Genomic DNA, 22,553 nt, shown 5'->3' on the forward strand with positions numbered 1-22,553 from the left:
TCGACGGGATTTTTTATGAGAAGATAAAAATAAATAGCGTTGTGATCGTTAACGTCGATGTGAAACGCTGTAGAGTGTGTGTGTGTGAGAGAGAAAGAGAGATGGCAGGGATATTGTTAAAGTATTAAAAAGAGGACAGATAAGGGATTATATAGAAGATACAAAGCATCTCCTTCGAGACTGAAAGAAGAGCTCTATGGTAAAAAGTTGAGATAAAATAATGTAGAAAGATGAAAAAAAACGGAGTGAAACCTAAAGCAGGGGAAAAAAGTAGATGAAAATATGATGAGAGACTTTGAATTTCTAAGCAACGAAGTGCTGTCTCATAGATACATCTTGCGCCAAATAACATTGACAAAAATAGTACGTCGAGAAATTAATAATACATCAAAAAAGTTGCGTATGCAAGCTCTTAAAATCCGATATTCCTTTTCCAACGATAAAACAAAAATGACATAAAATTGCTATAATTTTTGGGAACATATATATGTATGCTACACTTTGAAAAATATCTCAAAATAAACACAATCCTTTGATAGTCCAAATGCGAGAAGTTAAGTTCTTTTTCCACGGATTACAACGATAATATAAAGGGATGCTCTTAAAATCCGATATTCCTTTTCCAACGATAAAACAAAAATGACATAAAATTGCTATAATTTTTGGGAACATATATATTTGTATGCTACATTATGAAAAATATCTTAAAATAAACACAATCCCTTGACAGTCCAAATGCGAGAAGTTAAGTTCTTTTTCCACGGATTGCAACGACGCATTCGTCCGAGACAATAAAGCGAAAGTTGAATGTTAAATAAAGGTTGGGTGAAGATAATATAAAGGGATGTTCTAAAATCCGATATTCGTTTTCTAGCGATAAAACAAAAATGACATAAAATTGCTATAATTTTTGGGCATATATATGTATGCTACACTTTGAAAAATATCTTAAAACAAACACAATCCCTTGACAGTCCAAATGCGAGAAGTTAAGTCTTTTTTCCACGGATTACGCGACGCATTAGGTGGAGATAATATAAAGGGATGGAAAAAAAGGGGATAGAGGTAAGTTGGTGAAAAATAAAATGGCCGTGACGATGCATCTTCCTCGGAGCCGAAGACGACGCTTTTGACGGTGTTCCTCTTTAAAGATAACGAAGCGAGTTCTTCGCGGAACAAAGCTTGGTAACCGCCGCAGCGGTCGCCGGAGTGTTTGCCGAGACTGTCTCCAGCAGCGCGACAAGAGCGACAGGTGGCTCCGTGCGCTCGCTTTTTCACCCCTTTCTCTCTCTCTCTCTCTCTCTCTTTGCCGCGTTTCTCCCCGTCCGTCATTTCCTCCTGATTCTTCGCCCCCGAGCTCGCACGCACCGCTGGCACTTGCTCGGGGGTGTGATTTAAAGTGTAAACTTAAATATTCCAGTTGGTACCTTTGTGCAAATAGATTCGATATTAATGGAGCTTCAGCGCCTCATCCACGGAAAGAGAGAGAAAGAGCGCTCGGGAATGTCTGAACATCCGGCGCAGGAAATTTTAATGGCGAATCGAGAGTTACTTTGCTTAATATATTTCCTGTAAAAATTAAAAAAAAAAAAAACTAGAGGAAATATGAAGATGCAAACGAAGTTTTTATGAGTTAAGATATTGATATATATTTTATAGATATAATGAGACAAATAAAAAAATTTGTGACGTGAACCCTTAGAGAAGATAACACCTAAAATAAAGTATTCTTTTTTTTTCGCTCGAAAATTCTTCTGTGGTTATCCCATCCAGCTCTATCAAAGAAATTGCAAGTAACCGTCTCGAACAATGCGCAAAACGTTTTCAATCATCTTCCTCTGCTTCCTTTCGAATGATTGATTTATAGATAGATGATATGGCATAACCATTATATCTCGGTTTAAAATAATTATTGATTTGCTCTTATCGAATCTACGGTGGACTTACCTGTTTTCCGCATGTATAGGAAGAGAAAGATATTTCGCGTTATGTGACAAATAAAAATTTGAAAAATCCATGTTAGTTCAAGTGACAGAGCTTTTAACGAAATAATATTTCCATTTTTTTACACCCGTGTTGAAGTAAATATTTGCGAAATATCTTGCTCCCAATAAAAATATGAAAAAGCAGCGGTAGTCCTCGTCTTCGACACCTTCCTCACCAACACATTAACGTTCTATAAGCGTTTCAGGAATGCTCGAACCTTAACGTTCATAAAACATGTGAATCCATCTAGTCAAACGTTACAATACTTACCATTCATTATTGAGGCTTATTCAATAAAATTTTAAAAGATTGCAAATTTAATTGGGCACATCGGTATTCTCTGTGCACTATAAAAATATAAAGACACAATTCTTCGAGTGATACAAGTCTTTGAATTTTTGCTGTTCCACATCGTTAAAGGAACAAACCATTTGAAACGGAAAACGTTTACATAACGTTAATGTGTCGGTCGGGTCGCTAATCTACAAGGAAGAAAAAGAGGAGTCGCATGAAATACACATCCGTCGTATATTAGAGAAAAATAAAGGAAGCTTTTATTCTTCACATATCATAGCAGGCGATACGAGTCGGCCGCGCGTGAACGCGCGCGTCACCAACGACGCAGAGATATAAACGAATATCGGTAGGAAGATCGGGCCGGTAGGGGGTCTTGGGGTACACGGTAATGTCACGGTAAGAAGGGATCCTCCTCTTCCTCCTCGTCGCGCGAGGTCGTACAGAACACGCACTGTCTTCCTTCTCTCCCTCATCATCGTGTCTTCGTCATCACCCTCTCGCTCGTTCCGCATCGTTTCGTCAGGTCACGCCAAGATCGCCGCCAGTTTGTGCAGATTCGTTATGGTCGTCGCGTCTCCCGGCTGCAATCTGAGGGCCTCCCTGTAAGCCGCGGCGGCCTGCTTGTACTTGCCGTTCAGGTGTAGGATCGCCCCGAGATTCGTGTGACTGCGGGCCTCGCGCGGCCTCAGATTCGCCGCGTGTCGATACCAGATCTCGGCCTCGTCGCGACGATCGACCTGCCGAAGCGCCGAGGCCGCCGCGACTGACAGTTCGTAGTCGGAGCGCGACAGCTCGGCCGCTCGCAGCTGTTCTTCCGCAGCCTCCACCAAGCGGCCCTGCGACGTCAGGAACAGCCCTGAAAATTTCGCCAACCAAAACGTTGTCGTGTGTCGCGAGGAATCGTACCGCAGAATTTGCTCGGTTTTATTGTGTCATACGCGCAGAGAATTTTTTTCTTTCGATTTATCCTGAAAATCGTGTAAGTTTATTTATTACAATAAAATCTATTAATTTTTATTTTACACATATTCATATTTTTTTTATGATAAATATTTTTTATCAAAAAGACTCCTATCAAATTCTTCCAATATCATATTGTCGCACGATTACATCGTGATTTTCAGGGTAAATTCCAAGAGAAAATTCTCTCCGTGTAGTTAATTTAATTATTTGTTTTAGACTTGTTACGCGCTAACTCTAGTAACTGTGTATTTAATTATATACGAAGATCTGCAAAAATGATCTGTATATAAATATAATTCAGTTAACGTCGTTCGTATAAATATTCGTTTTTTACTCCGAAGTAGATTAAAAAGTTTTCTCGAAAACTTTTTTGCGAGGAATGTTTTCCATCGAGGAAATTTGAAAAAAGGATATGGAATTGAAAAATTGAAAAAAAAAAAAAACAATATTTTTACAGCAATATTGTTGTCTTTGAGAAAGAAACTCGATGAAACAGTTTTATATAATTAAGAAGAAAATAAAACCCTCGTCTTTAAATCCTTCTATAATATCACATAGAGAGCTATTCCATTTTATTATTAATTCTAAAAAATAAGAAACATCCAACTTTGCAAATTACATTTTCTGCATTTAATAATAAACGCCTTCTTTAAGTGAATGGGGAGGAAAAAAAAGGTCTCGATATCTCGCGCGCGAATTAACGCGCCCCGAAAGTCTGAAGCGCGTCGACGCGTTTCTTTCCGGAATTTCAATACCCGTCGGTTTCCGCTCTCTTTGCGTCTCGATTCATCCCCTTTGATATCCTCCTTTTTTTTTCGATTAGCCTCCCTTCTTTCTCCACCAAATCTACTATCATCCCGCAGGAAATATTACAGCGGTATTTATAGCGGCTCGAGAGCGAAAGAAGACTGCGATCCTCTTATCTCTCCCTTCCCCATTAAGCGACTCTTCGAATCTCGGTTCTTTGATTCTTCCCCGACGCCGAAACCCACCTAAGCGGCCGAGAGGGAGCCTCGAGAAGCTCTCCTTTTCAGGACAGATTCGGGGATTGGGAATCAATTATACCATTGTTACAATGGGGGCTTCGACTGCGGCGACCAATAAGAGAGGGATACGTTCGACCTAACCGGATGCAAAGACGGGATACTTAAGAGAGCGTATTTCATTGCTTTAATAATGAACGAGGGTCCCTTATCACCGCCGGCGACGACCACAAATACGGGGCGACATTAGATATTTAAATTGCGACGCGGTCGAGAAACGAATTCCGGCGCGACGAGAGAAAAAATGAGATGGTGGAGAAGAAACCGGAGACGTCTACTGGTCGAAATTCCGAGGACGCTTCTCTCCCCAGGTCGCAATTAAAGGAGATTTCGATCAAGCCTTACCGTAATGATGGTGCACGCTGGGGTCGTCCGGCGCCAATCTGCGGGCCCTCAGGAACCATCTCTCCGCTTCCAGGACGCGGCTCGACTAAAGAGAGAGAAAGCAGAGGCGACTTGTGAGCCACCGCAAACTTGATAGCCCCTTCTGTCCCCCCTCCCCCTGGCGGTTGCTACCGGCTGAGGAGCTTGTTCTATTGCATTGGACAACATTTTCGAATGTATTATATTTGGTGAATTGTGTGTGTGCACGCTGAATATTAATGTAAGGTAAACGTCCCAGTGGTTGAACGATTAAGGTTTATTTATTAATATTTTTATTATATGAAAACAAGAAATTTTCTTAAGGATTTGCATTTATCTTGTAAACTGATATCTTTATTATGATGTTTTCTAAATCGGCCAACAGAGCCAAAGAACGAAAAATTGCGAAAATTAATCATTCATTTATTAATATTTTTATTATATGAAAACAAGAAATTTTCTTAAGGATTTGCATTTATCTTGTAAACTGATATCTTTATTATGATGTTTTCTAAAATCGGCCAACAGAGCCAAAGAACGAAAAATTGCGAAAATTAATCATTCATTTATTAATATTTTTATTATATAAAAACAAGAAATTTTCTTAAGGATTTGCATTTATCTTGTAAACTGATATCTTTATTATGATGTTTTCTAAATCGGCCAACAGAGCCAAAGAACGAAAAATTGCGAAAATTAATCATTCATTTATTAATATTTTTATTATATAAAAACAAGAAATTTTCTTAAGGATTTGCATTTATCTTGTAAACTGATATCTTTATTATGATGTTTTCTAAATCGGCCAACAGAGCCAAAGAACGAAAAATTGCGAAAATTAATCATTCATTTATTAATATTTTTATTATATAAAAACAAGAAATTTTCTTAAGGATTTGCATTTATCTTGTAAACTGATATCTTTATTATGATGTTTTCTAAATCGGCCAACAGAGCCAAAGAACGAAAAATTGCGAAAATTAATCATTCATTTATTAATATTTTTATTATATAAAACAAGAAATTTTCTTAAGGATTTGCATTTATCTTGTAAACTGATATCTTTATTATGATGTTTTCTAAAATCGGCCAACAGAGCCAAAGAACGAAAAATTGCGAAAATTAATCATTCATTTATTAATATTTTTATTATATAAAAACAAGAAATTTTCTTAAGGATTTGCATTTATCTTGTAAACTGATATCTTTATTATGATGTTTTCTAAAATCGGCCAACAGAGCCAAAGAACGAAAAATTGCGAAAATTAATCATTCATTTATTAATATTTTTATTATATAAAAACAAGAAATTTTCTTAAGGATTTGCATTTATCTTGTAAACTGATATCTTTATTATGATGTTTTCTAAAATCGGCCAACAGAGCCAAAGAACGAAAAATTGCGAAAATTAATCATTCATTTATTAATATTTTTATTATATAAAAACAAGAAATTTTCTTAAGGATTTGCATTTATCTTGTAAACTGATATCTTTATTATGATGTTTTCTAAAATCGGCCAACAGAGCCAAAGAACGAAAAATTGCGAAAATTAATCATTCATTTATTAATATTTTTATTATATAAAAACAAGAAATTTTCTTAAGGATTTGCATTTATCTTGTAAACTGATATCTTTATTATGATGTTTTCTAAATCGGCCAACAGAGCCAAAGAACGAAAAATTGCGAAAATTAATCATTCATTTATTAATATTTTTATTATATAAAAACAAGAAATTTTCTTAAGGGTTTGCATTTATCTTGTAAACTGATATCTTTATTATGATGTTTTCTAAAATCGGCCAACAAAGCCAAAGGACGAAAAATTGCGAAAATTAATCATTCATTTATTAATATTTTTATTATATAAAAACAAGAAATTTTCTTAAGGATTTGCATTTATCTTGTAAACTGATATCTTTATTATGATGTTTTCTAAAATCGGCCAACAGAGTCAAAGAACGAAAAATTGCGAAAATTAATTATTCGGAACTGTATCTCTTGGTACGAGATTATACAAAGTTCCATATATAAATTAATCTCGAAACTTACATATGGAGAAAATAGGCGAGAAAAATATAGATATCTTTATTGTTTAAAAAGCATATAAAAAATTGTTTTTATTAATTTTATTTTATAAAAATATATTAAAATATGAAGCTGTGTAAAAGTATACTAGTGTTTAAACGATAAAAACGCGTTTGTCCTAATGGTTGAACGAAGCTGTCCCAATATTTGAACATAGCAAAGTTATAATTATAGAAATAATTTGTCTTCGAAATTATCTAAAATATAACAAGAAATGAAAAATAAAACGAATGTTCACATACAATTTTTGGTTAACAAAGATTATCTGTCATAATATTTTCCTCGTTCATTATGACATTTAAATTTTATTACTAAATTAATTGTAGATTTTTTAAAAATATTAAAATACTTACATTTTTAATGAAATTGAAACGAAAAAATTACGATTCAAACGAAAAAAAAACGATAAATAAACAAGTTTTGAGTACCAGTAAATAAACACTAAATTTATCATATTTAAATGAATTTGTTTAATTAAATAAAAATTTTAATTTAATATAGTAACTTCTTTTACGAATCAAAATAACTTTTACTTGTTATAATAGCGTTTATATAAAAAATACACACACTTTAGTACTAAATGACGTTTCTTAACTAGATAGTTAAGAAGCTATTGAAAGAATGAATAAAAGTAAGCCGTCATTTAAAAAATAATTTTTTTCTCATAAATCTTTTTTTCTTCAATCCGTTTTCTTTTTAATAAATATTAAGAAACGTTAATTTTTAATTTTAATATAATATTTGTAACTGTATGTATTAGGAAAAACTTAATAATTATAAATATGTATTGCATCGTTCATACATTAGGACGCGTTCAACCACTGGGACATTTACCTTATCTCGAGAAATCAAGTAAACAATGAAACGCGTTTGGACGTATTAAAAAAATTGAAATTCTTTAAATTACAGTGAGAGCTTCAATTTTCTTTTTGCCATAGAAATATGTCGCAATTTTTGTTGACAAATTCGGTCCAATATACAATACGTCCATTCGCAAAATCCGAACGTATCACGGAAAAAAAGGAAAAAAAAAAAAACGATATCTGCTAGAAAAATCAGAAAAATAGATTTATATTCAACGCTGAATTTCCTACAAGAAAAAACTGTATATATATTCGATATATTCTAAAAAAACTTTGCTTGTCATCCATTGTTATTGTTGAAACCACCGGGGTACAATCGATATCTGAACGCGAATGTAAATATATATATATATATATATATATATATATATATATATATATATATATTCAGCTTCAGAGATGTACAAGAGCCGAGGAGGAGCAGGGGACCTTTATGCGTTGACCCAAATAAATTTATGCGCGACGCGTTGTGTATCTCGCCCAGTAGTATAGTTTCTCAAGTGGTAACGCTCGATATCTAGTCAGACGACTCGAACTCGGAAGAACGTAGATCGCGATAAGATGAGGCGGCGAGCGACGACGTACGGGCGAAATTTCAAAGCGGGGGCTACTTACGTTCCGTGCCAAAAGTTTCCCGTAAGTGATGTGGGCCGGCACGTGGTCAGGCTGGCTGGCCAGACTCGCTTGGAACCACCTCTCCGCCTCCGCGTACTGTTGCAGTCTGGACAGCGTTTCCCCTAGCAGATTATACACGCTCTGGAAAAGAAGAAGCGGGACTTTTCTTCAGTGTGTCATCTAATTTCCTTTCCCGCCGACAAAGTTCTCGCACTTTTCCTTCCAACTACTTTGAGCTCTCTCAGGGTGTCTAGCGGTCAGGGAAATCTGGAAAGCCGGACATTGTCAGGGAATTTTATAAATCTGGTTATGTCAGGGAAAAGAGAGTCGGGAAGTTTTGCTATTTATCTGGATTTTTCACATTATTCTACATTTGTCTCAATAATTTGAAATTTCTTATTAAATAAATATCAATTTTTCTTTTATTTTATTTTATTTCAATGTGTTATATATTTGAAAATATATTATAACATTGCTCGAGAATTATAATATTGTTCAAGAACTTCATTTTAATTCATTTTTTATCAAAACTTAATACATTAATTATATAATTGATTTAAATTTTTGTTTTTTTTTTAACTTTCGAACCTTTTCATTGTTGACAAAAATATCTCGAGAATTTCATGATTTAATATTTAATTGATTTATCATATATATGCAAATTATATATTTAGAAGAAATAATACTAAAAAGTCAGGGAATTTTATAAATCTGGTCTTGTCAGGGAAAAGAGAGTCAGGAAGTTTTGCTATTTATCTGGATTTTTCACATTATTCTACATTTGTCTCAATAATTTGAAATTTCTTTATTAAATAAATATCAATTTTTCTTTTATTTTATTTTATTTCAATGTGTTATAAATTTGAAAATATATTATAACATTGCTCGAGAATTATAATATTGTTCAAGAACTTCATTTTAATTCATTTTTTTATCAAAACTTAATACATTAATTATATAATTGATTTAAATTTTTGTTTTTTCTTTTTAACTTTCGAACCTTTTCATTGTTGACAAAAATATCTCGAAAATTTCATGATTTAATATTTAATTGATTTATCATATATATGCAAATTAAATATATATTTAGAAGAAATAATACTAAAAAGTCAGGGAATTTTTTTCATTGAGTCTGTTGGACATCTTGTCTCTGCTCTCTCTTTTTGACTTACATAAAACACACTCTCTCTTTTCCTCTGCTTTTCGGAGTAGACTTTTTTTCTAACGAAAATGCAATTGCACGCCACCTCTATTCATAACTTTTTAACAACTTTAAACGTGCAGCTTTAAATATCATTGTAATTAACACCGTAATTAGAGATACTTTTTTTTCGCAGACAAAAGATATATTTAAGATAGATTTAAATGAAGAGGAAGACTCTGTGTCTGCGCGAGTTTAATTCGGGAAAATTCAGAGATTTTTCGATAATTTATGTCATTGCAAAGAAGATTATGCTCCAAATATATATATGTCTTTTTCTTCAAAGAATTTAAAGAACCGTACATTTAAGACTCAATCTCCCTTTCACTTCACGCTACTTAAATATGCAAATACGGTTACAAAAAATGCGGTAAGCACGAGCGACGCTTGAAAAACGCACGAACGCGAGACGCAACAACCGGGAGAGAGCTATATTTACGAGAAAATCACGTGTGGATCGAAGCGCGAGAGGGTTCGTTAGCGTGCCGAGAGAGAATTATGCTAATAAATTCAACAACTAATAAATTTGTCGACAACTAATTCACAAAGCGTAACAAATTGCCGCGATGTATACGGATGCGTGTGTACGCGTTTTAATGCGCGTTAAAATATAATAATAAGCTCTTAATTACCTTCAATTTAGAAAATGTGATTGCAAGCGGCAGAATGCTGAAATGTGCGCCGCCGCTGTGTAATTAATTGCGCTTACAATGTGAAGGATCGTACCCGAAATTTTCACCATCCGAATGAATCCGCGATATGCTATTTTAACACGTACAATAAATAAAGAAGACGGGGTGAGAATAATCGATTCCGGAGTTCGGATCCTCGCGCTTTGGAAAGTTTTCAGAGTCGGAGGTTGTTGCTCTAATTATTATTATCGTTTCACTAAAAAGACAAACGTATGTTTGTTCTAGTAATATTCTTTGGAATAATTCGTTTTTTTTTTTACAAAAATCATAGATGATTAATATTTGTCACAACTTCATATTCTTGTTAAAAAATGTTAAAATAAAAATTAAAGTGTAAAACATAAACAGTAAAAAAGAAATTACAGAATGAATTAAAAAAAAAATTAAATTAAGACATTAAAAAGTTAAAATATTATCAACGTTAAAATTTGTTTAACGTACTATATTGCTCGAAAATGAGATTAGAGGCTTATAAACGTTAAAAGAGAATTAATTTCAAACGAGATTGCATTTCCACTTTATATCTTTTTCCGCAATATCCTGTCTGACACATACAACACTCGCACGGAAGTAGCAAAGCGATCGGGAGCGCGTCACGACGCGGCTAACATCGAAAACCTTCTTCCCGGGCGCACATGAGAGACCGCAGAATTCGCGTCCCGAAGTTGTAGTAGGCTAAAACTTTTATGATTTTGCTCGAGGGAGGGAAAGAGCCCGCGAGCCATCGGGTGGGTTATTGAGGGGCGAAGTCTTTCACGGGTAGAGAAGACAAATGGCAACGCGCGAACGAGAGACAGGAAAAGAACGACCTCGAATATCCCCGACTCACAGTCGTCAGACTCGATTGCCTCGTGATTCAATGGATCCCGCGGTTTTCTCACCGCCCTGAAACCGTCTCGTAGGAAATTGTCGGTTTTCCGCGATTCCAATCGCCGGCAAAATTGGAATGTTAATTGATACTTTTATTCGAAACGCTTTATTACGCTTGTATATTAAAAACTCGTAGTTGAGCAAATTATTTTTAGATAAAAATATTTCGTTGTAGAATTCGTGGAATAATTTCGATTTAAAACTGCACATCATAATTACATGTATATTACTTTATCGATAGTCGAAAATGTGTCTACACTGTCGCGAAGGATGGAATAACAATTAAATTAGCTGCCGCGCGAAAAAATGAGGCTGCGCATGATGAATAGAAAAAAAAAAAATGAATTTTTCCCGCTTCTCTCGCGTGTCATTCGGAGACACCTTCCACAGGATTTCGGGATTCGAGGACGAGGACGTGTTTGCGCCTATTTCTTTGCACAATTGAACGCGTAATCATGTCCGCGCACGAACGAATGTCGCCGCTTTGTGCGATCGCGATCATTATTTTCTTACTCGCGCGCGACAAAAATGCTCGTCGACTTCTGAATGGGAAAAAGTCGCGCTAGACGAGCGAGACGTCGCTTGCATATCGCGTCAAAGAATTGCGCCGGCAAAGCGACCGGCTTTCCCCATCGAGCGTGCTCGCATTGTTCCGGATCATTATTCACTTGGACTACTTTTCAAGGATGTTGCGCGTACTTGCTTAGGCATAATGCTCGCTCGAGCTCGCGGCACACAAAGCGCTGCTTCTACCGATCGACACACGGCTTTTATGCACTCGAGATGGTTCTCACGCCTTTCTGCGCCGAAGCTGAGGAATAATGATCTCGGGGGTCGCGCGCATCCCATTTACCGTAATACCGCGATATGTGTGACGTATAGTAACGTGTGTTTCGAGAGGGATGAAGAGAGACTCGATCTTTTTTTTTTTTTTTCACGTAACTATTTCAAAGATACGACGGTGTTTTAAAGGGATGCTGCCGTAGTTCTGTTTTACCGATGTCGGGTTCACTTTTTTATTGAATATACAGATTGAAAAATCCTCCACAATAACAGTACTGGTAATAATAAATGGGGAGCGCTGTGATTTCGTATAAAAAACCAATAATGTTAAAAAATTACATAAAATAAGAATAGTAATTAGCTCTGTTAAACTTAATAATTGTAAACAAAGAAGGGCTATATTGATTTAAACGAAATAATAAATACATAAGAAATAAACATTTATGCGAACGTTTCGGCTGACATTTCAAGCCTTCTTCAGCGCAATACAAATATTTTAATTATAAATTGAATTGTAATATTAAAACATTAAAAAATTACAGTTTTTCAAGTACGAGAATCTTTCGATACAGGCTTTTTAATCTCATTTTTATTACTTCTGTATTATTCTTTCATGTCATCTCTATTAGGAGCGTTATATTTTGTGCACAAATAAACTGCAGAACTTTTGTATTAAATAACTATTGTTACGAGCTGATGCAAGAATAATGATAAAAAAACTGTAATTTTTTATTGGTTTTTTATACGACATTACAGCGCTTCCCGTTCATTATTATCAGTACTTTAATTGTAGAAGGATTTTTTTTAATCTGTATAACCAACAAAAAGAAAAGCCCTTAAACTCAAAGTTGGTAAAACAGACATGGTCCGCATTCCCTTAAAAAGTTAAAGCAAATTCAATATTTTGAGATATATAATTCAGTTAGAGATGTACAACAAATAATTATATCATTTTTTTTATGTAATCACTCTCCTTTTCAATACAAAAATATTTTTGATTATGTCTTCAGAAATGCATCACTTGTTTGATTTTAACGCAGCATCCTTCATGCAGCCCTGATCTTGCTCCTTTTGATTTATCATGTATTTGGATCATGAAAGATGCTTTAAGAAGTCAAAAATGTGGGAATGATGATTAATTTGATGATATTATATTAATTTGCCGTTATTTGTTGAAATACTCTCGTGCTTTAGGTGTCAATTCTCATTCTTTGAATTTTAAATGAATTTTTCTTCGCAAACGCATATATAAGTCAAAATGTTCGATATGAAATTTTCCATCTCGAAAACTTTGAGTCTCTTAAATTTTCGACAACGCTAAAGCCAATTAATTGAGAACAACGCTTTTATGCAGTTGTACATACACTCGTGAAACTTAATTGCAATTATTTCGATTCGTTATGATTTTTTTAATCAAGGGCTAATTAAGTTTGTATATACCCCGCTATTCCAATTATGCATCTCATCGTTCGGCGAACCTTCAAATTTCCTGTAATTATAAAATATCTGGCTATTGCGCGCACTCATCGCGTAATTACTCGCGATGCTTTCCCGTCCGTGTTTACATTTATGTCGCAGTCAACGAGTATTCGGCAATTTTCAGCGATTGGCCGGAATGTCTGCTTTATAGTGCGGTTCGATGAATGTTTAATCAAGCCTTGTATGATGGGTAGTCGACGGTATGTGCTGAACGTTTTGACTTTTCAAAAAATAATAGGAATGTATTTTTTCCTCGGCCCTGTCATCGCCGGCGACCGGATGGACGGTGTGTGTGTGTGTGTGTGTGTACATTTCCCGATCACGGGAATTAATATTGCCGGATCGCTGAATAGTTAAGTGGATGTCGGGACATTGTCCCAACTGATATTAAACCGGTCGGAAACGCGGCGCGCATTAGCCGGACACATTTAAAATCACGTTACTATTAATTCCATTCTAAATAATTACGCGCCCCTGCGCCATTACGATATTCGTTTAAACGAACGGCGATCAATCGATGATCAATATTTTCGGATGCATCGCAAAAACGGAGAATGGATTTGCGATATTATATTTCGTCATTTGCGATCTGATTAATGTAAAGTTTCTCTAGAAATAATATTAAAAATGGGACCACTCCTTTTATATTAATATATGCAAGAGGAAGAATTTAATTAATTAATTCTGAGAATCACGCAATTATTTAAATATTTTATTCCACCATTTTTCATAGATATATAATTGCACATTTGATCTCATCTATAGAGTCTCGAAAAGAATGCAAGTTGAAGTATGCATATTTCGCGGAAATAAAGGAAAATTAATGTATATAACAGAGAGATTATTGCTTCGAGAGTGCGTACATACATGTATTTCCTAGAAATTGAAAATGAGAAATTATTCTCTAGAAATAATATTAAAAAAGGGACCACTCCTTTTATATTAATATATGCAAGAGGAAGAATTTAATTAATTAATTCTGAGAATCACGCAATTATTTAAATATTTTATTCCACCATTTTTCATAGATATATAATTGCACATTTGATCTCATCTATAGAGTCTCGAAAAGAATGCAAGTTGAAGTATGCATATTTCGCGGAAATAAAGGAAAATTAATGTATATAACAGAGAGATTATTGCTTCGAGAGTGCGTACATACATGTATTTCCTAGAAATTGAAAATGAGAAATTATTCTCTAGAAATAATATTAAAAAAGGGACCACTCCTTTTATATTAATATATTCAAGAGGAAGAATTTAATTAATTGATTCTGAGAATCACGCAATTATTTAAATATTTTATTCCACCATTTTTCATAGATATATAATTGCACATTTGATCTCATCTATAGAGTCTCGAAAAGAATGCAAGTTGAAGTATGCATATTTCGCGGAAATAAAGGAAAATTAATGTATATAACAGAGAGATTATTGCTTCGAGAGTGCGTACATACATGTATTTCCTAGAAATTGAAAATGAGAAATTATTCTCTAGAAATAATATTAAAAAAGGGACCACTCCTTTTATATTAATATATTCAAAAGGAAGAATTTAATTAATTGATTCTGAGAATCACGCAATTATTTAAATATTTTATTCCACCATTTCATAGATATATAATTGCACATTTGATCTCATCTATAGAGTCTCGAAAAGAATGCAAGTTGAAGTATGCGTATTTCGCGGAAATAAAGGAAAATTAATGTATATAACAGAGAGATTATTGCTTCGAGAGTGCGTACATACATGTATTTCCTAGAAATTGAAAATGAGAAATTATTCTCTAGAAATAATATTAAAAATGGGACCACTCCTTTTATATTAATATATTCAAGAGGAAGAATTTAATTAATTGATTCTGAGAATCACGCAATTATTTAAATATTTTATTCCACCATTTTTCATAGATATATAATTGCACATTTGATCTCATCTGTAGAGTCTCGAAAAGAATGCAAGTTGAAGTATGCGTATTTCGCGGAAATGAAGGAAAATTAATGTATATAACAGAGAGATTATTGCTTCGAGGGTGCGTACATACATGTATTTCCTAGAAATTGAAAATGAGAAATTATTGAAGATTAAATCTCTGCCTCGCCGTCAAGAGAGATTCCGTAGAATTAATACGCTAATGATCGCGCGAGAAGAATTTCCACGGTTAATCCGGTCGATAATTACGTCGAATTGCACGAAGTTATCTCTACCTCTAATGCGGCATATTCCAAATTCCGCCGATTGTCTACGCGACAGAGAGAGAGGAAGGTGCAGGTGGCTGAGGATGTCGCAGCGTCGCTTGTCGTCGTTGACGACGACGACGTCGACGACATCTGCATACTGCTTCTCGCGACGGGACAAATAATTAGGGCAGCGCAAACCCGAACCGGGCAATTAAACTGACTGACTACGTTCGAAAGCTGGCTAAAAGGATATACGCGCGATAGACAAGAGAACTAATAGCTGGAAATAATCGGATTAAAGCGACGCATCGCGCTCCCTCGAGCGGTTTCCATTCGCGAAAGGGTACGGTGGGTCCTTCCAAACACACACACACACACACACATATATATATATATATTCGCTTTCCAAGCCGCAAACCGGAAGTAAATTCGTGGCACGATCGCGTATGTCGAGGCGTCGGAAAATTGGCGATGAATCGCGCAGATATATTGTATATATATGTATATGTATATATTTCGTGACGTAGATTCGATTGGAAATGAAAAAAATCGGAATACATATATTCCGGCTCTTTCGTGCATAAAAGAGTATCGGCGATAAAGTGGAGCTGGAAAATTTAAGGGTTGGAGGTTTATATTAGGTGCAGCTCTCTTCACTTTTTCGACGAGTAACATCCCTTCGTGCGTGAAACGGGCAAATACGATATATATATCGACGTTTTATGTGAAGCTCACAGAGAATCGATTCGGAACACGCGCGTGCACATACAATGTCGCGTAAATTAGCATCCGGAGAGGTGAACAGAAAAGTTCCTCGCGCGATATCTAACTTTCGCGAATCTCGCATCTGTTCGGTAACTCGATAACAAACGCGCGTTTGGCGCGGAGAGAGAAACTGGAAATAGGGATTATTCGTCTCGCGGAGAAGATTCGACAAAGTCTTTGAAATGAGAACAATGAGCCGGTTGATTACGTACACCGGGCAAATGGATTAATTCTTCGTCGTAATCTTATTGCTCGCTTGTGAGGTGAACGCCGACGACTTTGATGTCGCGCGCGGCAAGAACTGTTTGATAATACAATCGGGGGTGGCAAAACTTTAGAGATTCTATTAAAGAGGAACGATTTTTAATGCACTCGTATAATAATCTGACGTAAGTTTGTTTTCCAATATATCGTTAATTATTCAGCTGTATAATTATATTATTTCTTATACGATTTAATTTCATTTTTCAATCGTGATATTCCTCAAGAGCGCACAGTAGGGAAATTTGTGTTTCCTTGTTAAAAATGATTAAATTTTTGTGTCAAATATTCAACATTCATGTGTTAATTTAACATATTGCTGTTGTATTATTTGAGCTCGGATGTTAAATTATTAAAACAGTTGAAAAAAAATGTAAAAGTAATACAATTGCGCATCTATTTTTAATTTTACATAATAATTATGTTCCGTTTTATTTTATACTATGGGGATAATGAAATCTAAAATTATCATATTTTTAGTTAATTTTTACATTAAAACTATGTTAATTTTTTATTAAAATTTTGTGGACCGTTTGGAACATGTGATAGGATTAAATTTAACACAAATTTTTCAATCGTGTAATAATCTTATCTTAAATACAATTTTGGATAAATTTGAGATTTATAAGATGAAATACCCGCACAAAATATCTTTGTTATTTGTATAGGAAGTTCTATGTTAAAAGGGAGACGGCTTTGATACGGCTTTTCATCGCAGAACACGCAAGGATCACTAGCAGTGATGCGATGGTCCAGTAATTTGATCGATTGCAGCTGGTGGGTTTTACCTAACCAATATTGGGTGGATTACGGTTTCATCTCATTTCGAGCTTTCACTCAATGTGGGATCTCATCTCATTATACTATCAATGATTTTCCGGTGGCTTTGCAAGGAACATGGGGCGGTATTCACGTGTATTTGTTATCATCGTTTGACAATTTGATAACGAGAATATGATCGAGGAATTTTCTAAAAAAAAAAAAAAAAAAACAATTGTAGTAACTTTTCGATCGCTCAATATTACATATTTTAGATATAGTTATACTGTCATTTTACCATAATTTTGAAACGATAAATGATTCACCAATAATTTGATGTTTTATTGGCGTCATCTTATCTTTATATAGATAACAAAAATATATGTCATCTATACTTGCATCTTAGATGAAAGAAGATATTATCTATCTAGCGTATAAAAAATACTGAAAATTTATAAATAAAAATATAATTTACATTTTTTTAAACTGTGTTTACATAAGCAATTTTCAAATTATTATCTAGAAAATTATCTAGATGAATCGTCATATAATTTTATATTTTATCCAGATGTATTTAAAACAAAATCATCTTCATTTTATCTAACAATAAGATGAATTTCCATATTTTTATTTCATTTTTATCTAACTAATTTGAAAATCATCTAAGCACAACACAGTTGATTTGTTACATTATAATGTTTCTGTGCAATTCCGTCGGAAATAAATGTTATCGGGAGAAAAATTCTTCTTCGAGAGTTCGAAAAACACATTCTTTCTTGTCTCTCCCCCGGATACTGTTATACGCTTTCATTCTTGTATACCAAGTCATCGCGCAATTTCGACCATTTATCATTCTCTCATGCAGATACCGCATCGTCCATGGAAACACGCCAAGGAACTGTTCTGCGGCGTACTTTTTCGGCAAGATAATTCTCGCTCTTGGTAAAAAAAAAAAAAAAAGAAAAAAAAAAGAAAAAAATAAGATAATCTCGATGTGCCGAATTTTCGCGGGATTACGATTAGGAGACCTTCTCGAAGCGAGATTCACGGAGGCGCCGCCGCGCCGCTCTCTCGTAGAGTTTCATCTAACTTTCCACGGGACAACGTCGCCAGCCGTGCACGAAAAGGAGGGAGAGAACCGAGGGCCATCGTGATAAAACATCGGGAACTGGCGAAACTCCGGTGTAATCTTGCCGGCGATGTTTTACTGCGCGGGCTGGCACGTGGGGGTTTCGGGGGTTGCACTTACATACATATACACAAACTTATACGTGTGTGTGTGTGTGTTCAGGGCCACGCGGCATCGTAAAGTCCTGAGAGATATCGCGCCGGCGATTAGACCCTCGTTTTGGGAACTAAATTTCTGCGGGTGCCGACTCACCCCCTGGAATCCTTTGTTCGCTTGGATCGAACCCTTTTGACGCAAGATCTCCCCGAGCGCTCGTGTTTCTTCTCCCGGGCTTTTTGTCGCGATCTCTCTCCTGCATCTTCTCGACTATCATCGGCCAATCACCGGCGCGCGTGATTTATGAATCTATCATTTATACCAACTCCGAAACAGTGACTTTGATTGAATCGGAAAAAGTTTGATGCGCCGTTACATCGAACCTATTAAGAATCTATTTAGCGTCATCGACGAGAGCTGAGTGCACACATTCGTTTCCATCATCTTCATCCTATATATTAATAGCATGATAAGGGATTATCTTTTCAGAGCGGTGTATTTTTAAGAATGACACGTAATAATAACTGATTGAAATTTCCTATTATCATTCTTTATTATTTTTCTTTTATATTATAAATGTATTATATTCCTCAAATCGGTACAGAGTACTAATAATGGTAAAGCTTTGTAATTATATATGAGGTATTAAAGTGTCGGAAATATATCGTTTTTAAAAATTGTCGAGAACAAAGGAATTAATACAATATCCAACAAATGTATAATTCCGAACAATGGGCTTCTTTCATTGTCAAAAGTGCGTTAATTTTTTTTCAGCGAGTATATTTTTTTCCAGAAAAAAATACACGATATGGACGATAAAATCGCAAATCGCGCGCGAATTTCTTTTCGGGGAATTTCCTATCGAAAATGCGAGCACCGAAACACGATCCTCCCTCCATTTTCCTTGAAGATGGTGGCTGCGCCATCCCGATTTCTCGGTGTCCTCGCTTTACTTCTTTCGACTTTCTTGTTTGTTCGACTACTACGTACTACTATCCGGACCCCTTCCCGATTCCTTTGATAGCACATGGCGCAAACTTTCGGTGACTTTCCGCCGTAGATAGGCAAGAATTGGAGAGTTTTGCTCCAAGACGGTCGGGTGTGAGTAAGTAAGTTTCCCGTCGTCTACCAGAGAACGGCTGTCGGATGGATTTGCGACACGGTGGACCGTCTTAATCAGCCCGAGGGTTCCTCTGATCGATAAGTCGCCCCGGATGCTTCGCCGGGCAATGCCCGAATTAAATTTTCGCCAGCTGTCAACGTGTAATTTATTTCTAAATGCAAATCGCCGCGCCATTTAAGGGTTGTTCCTCGGTCGAGATAGAATTAAACTCGAAATTATTTCTCAATATTTTCAAGTTCATATTTTTTCATTTTTTCACTTGTATACAGCGTGTCTGACATAAGGTGTCATGCACACCGAAAATATATACAAGTCGATCTTGTTGTTTGGAGACAATTTATCCCGAACAAAAATATTGAGACATTCATCATCTTCGAGTTATAAGCGATTGAAAATAAAGGGTTTTTCGCAAACTAAGCCTTGTGAAAATAAAATATTAACAAAACCATATTTTCCAATTAATTTCAAGTAGAGTTTATTTTAATGAAATGTTCATTTAAAGTTTAGTTATAAAGATACATATAATGGCAAAAAATGATGGCTTCCCTCGACATTTTTGTCGAAGAAAAATCGTCTCCAAATAACGAGATCTATTTGCATATTTTGTCAGACACAATATTTTCAAGTTCATATTTTTATTTTTTCACTTGTATACAGGGTGTCTGACATAAGGTGTCATGCACACCGAAAATATATACAAGTCGATCTTGTTTGGAGACAATTTATCCCGAACAAAAATATTGAGACATTCATCATCTTCGAGTTATAAGCGATTGAAAATAAAGGGTTTTTCGCAAACTAAGCCTTGTGAAAATAAAATATTAACAAAACCATATTTTCCAATTAATTTCAAGTAGAGTTTATTTTAATAAAATGTTCATTTAAAGTTTAGTTATAAAGATACATATAATGGCAAAAAATGATGGCTTCCCTCGACATTTTTGCCGAAGAAAAATCGTCTCCAAATAACGAGATCTACTTGTATATTTTATATCAGACACTCTGTAACGAAAAATTTCTTGGCCTCGAAAAATAAATCTTAATGGCGCGCATCGCACAAATGACGCATTTTCCTAAACGGCAAACGAATGGCATTGTGACTCATCTCTTAAGCTCCGGCGGTTCCAAAAAATATCCTCGCCACCAAGCAAAATCCGCAACCTCGCGCACGTACAACACGGCCACCGCAGATCTCACGAAGTAAAAAAAAAAAAAAAAAAAAAAAGAGAAAGAAAAAAGTTAGCGTGTCGGAACATCGTGACGATATCGGGAACAAAGGGTGACGGCGAGGCGAGAGTGCTTAATTCGCGCGAGTGGCACGAGGCGGTGTACGCCCGCGGAATTCCTTCCGTCCATCTGCCCCTACGTTTTCTTTTTATTGGGAAGGCTGGCGCGAGGAGAAAAGAGAGAGAGAGAGAGAGCAAGAAAGGAGGCACGGCCGGGTGGAGTCGGAGGGTGAACGATGCACAATGGGCGTTCTTCTGGAAGATTAAAGTGCAACCGGCGGCACCGCGATGCGGCGCTGTGTGTGTCGGGCAGCGGCTCGCGTTAAAATTAAAATCGCGAGCAAAAACGTACGGGAGAAAGAGAGGGAGAGAGCTTGTAATTTAAAAGCTTCTCGCTGTTTTTCGCATGGCCCTAAGGAAGCCATTAGGATCCCTGCGGGCGACCGGGTAGGCAGGTAGAGGTAGATAGAATGACCTGCAAAGTACATCGCCGGGAGTAGACATTTCTTTCGGGAGAGTCTCTCTGGTGACTTTGGAAATATTCTCGTTCCACCTTTCTTCGATTCTAAATCGATCGTTGCCATTTCGCCAGAATATCCAAAATCGCGATGATTTTTTCATCCCAGTTTTTAATTCCAGCTTTTCTTGACAGTATGAGTAAATAAAGGAATTTAATTATCGTGGTTTGAAATAAGCGATTTTTAAATAAAATTAATACATGAAAAATTGTTATATAAATGCATACGTGAAAAATTGCTACATGTTTATTATATAATTTGTATATATTCTATATTTATAATTAAACAAATATTCAAAAAATCGCGACGATTACATCATCTCTTTTTTAATTCCAGTTTTCTTGACAGGATGAATAAATAAAGGAATTTATCATATTTTGAAACAAGCAATTTTTAAATAAAATTAATATATGTACGTGAAAAAATTGCTACATGTTATTATATAATTTGTATATATTCTATATTTATAATTAAACAAATATTCAAAAATCGCGACGATTACTTCATCTCGTTTTTAATTCCAGTTTTCTTGACAGGATGAATAAACAAAGGAATTTATATTTTTTGAAACAAGCGATTTTTAAATAAAATTAATATATGTACGTGAAAAAAATTGCTATATATATTTATTATATAATTTATATTTCATATTTATAATTAAACAAATGTTCAAAAAATCGCGACGATTATTTCATCCCGTTTTTAATTCCAGTTTTCTTGAAAGGACAAATAAAAATAAAGAAATTTATCATATTTTGAAACAAGCAATTTTTAAATATAACTAATACATGTACGTGAAAAAAAAATTGCTACATATTTATTATATAATTTATATATATTTTAAATTTATAATTAAAATAACTTCTTATGAATAAAGCTATTGCTGTTATCGCGGAAAATATATAAAAGGGTTTATTAGCGATACAGCACACCGCAATTACTCAAAAACTTTCTTTCATTCGAGATCGTAAGTCAAGCCGTAGCTCGCAATAGCCTTTTAACCGTTCCAAACTGTTACTAGCAAATAATTGTCGGGACGGCTCTTTTATAGGCGCCCTTAATTCTCATTCTGATAAGGTTAAAAGTTTCTCTTTACTTTTGACTCTCCACTTATCGATCTTGCCGTCGATCGATGGTACCGAGAGCCGTTAAAGCGTTAAAGAAATAGCTTCGCCGCGCTTCTCGTTGGAATTACGAAGCACTATATCCGGGTAGAGAACAGTTCAAGCTCATCCCTAAGTGCAAGAGTGT

General features: G+C 35.2%; 1 protein-coding gene across 3 annotated transcripts in view; it reads right to left on the reverse strand.

The window, feature by feature from the left end:
* Positions 1–2,515: 2,515 nt before the first annotated feature.
* Positions 2,516–22,553, reverse strand: part of Tmtc2 (Transmembrane O-mannosyltransferase targeting cadherins 2) — a 327,382-nt gene continuing 307,344 nt past the window's right edge. For 2 of the 3 annotated variants that reach the window (XM_085482261.1, XM_029319785.2), the window contains 3 exons: positions 8,220–8,360; positions 4,635–4,719; positions 2,516–3,139 (listed from right to left, as the gene is read on the reverse strand). In XM_085482261.1, coding sequence (XP_085338387.1) covers positions 2,808–3,139; positions 4,635–4,719; positions 8,220–8,360 — 558 coding nt within the window. In that variant the 3' untranslated portion in view covers positions 2,516–2,807. Of the gene's footprint in view, positions 3,140–4,634; positions 4,823–8,219; positions 8,361–22,553 lie in introns of those variants that run through there. The other variant, XM_085482262.1, reaches the window with a different exon arrangement.

The sequence above is a fragment of the Nylanderia fulva genome, unplaced genomic scaffold, assembly GCF_048542155.1.
Source record: "Nylanderia fulva isolate GAGA-0341 unplaced genomic scaffold, ASM4854215v1 Scaffold20, whole genome shotgun sequence".
Lineage (NCBI taxonomy): Eukaryota > Metazoa > Arthropoda > Insecta > Hymenoptera > Formicidae > Nylanderia > Nylanderia fulva.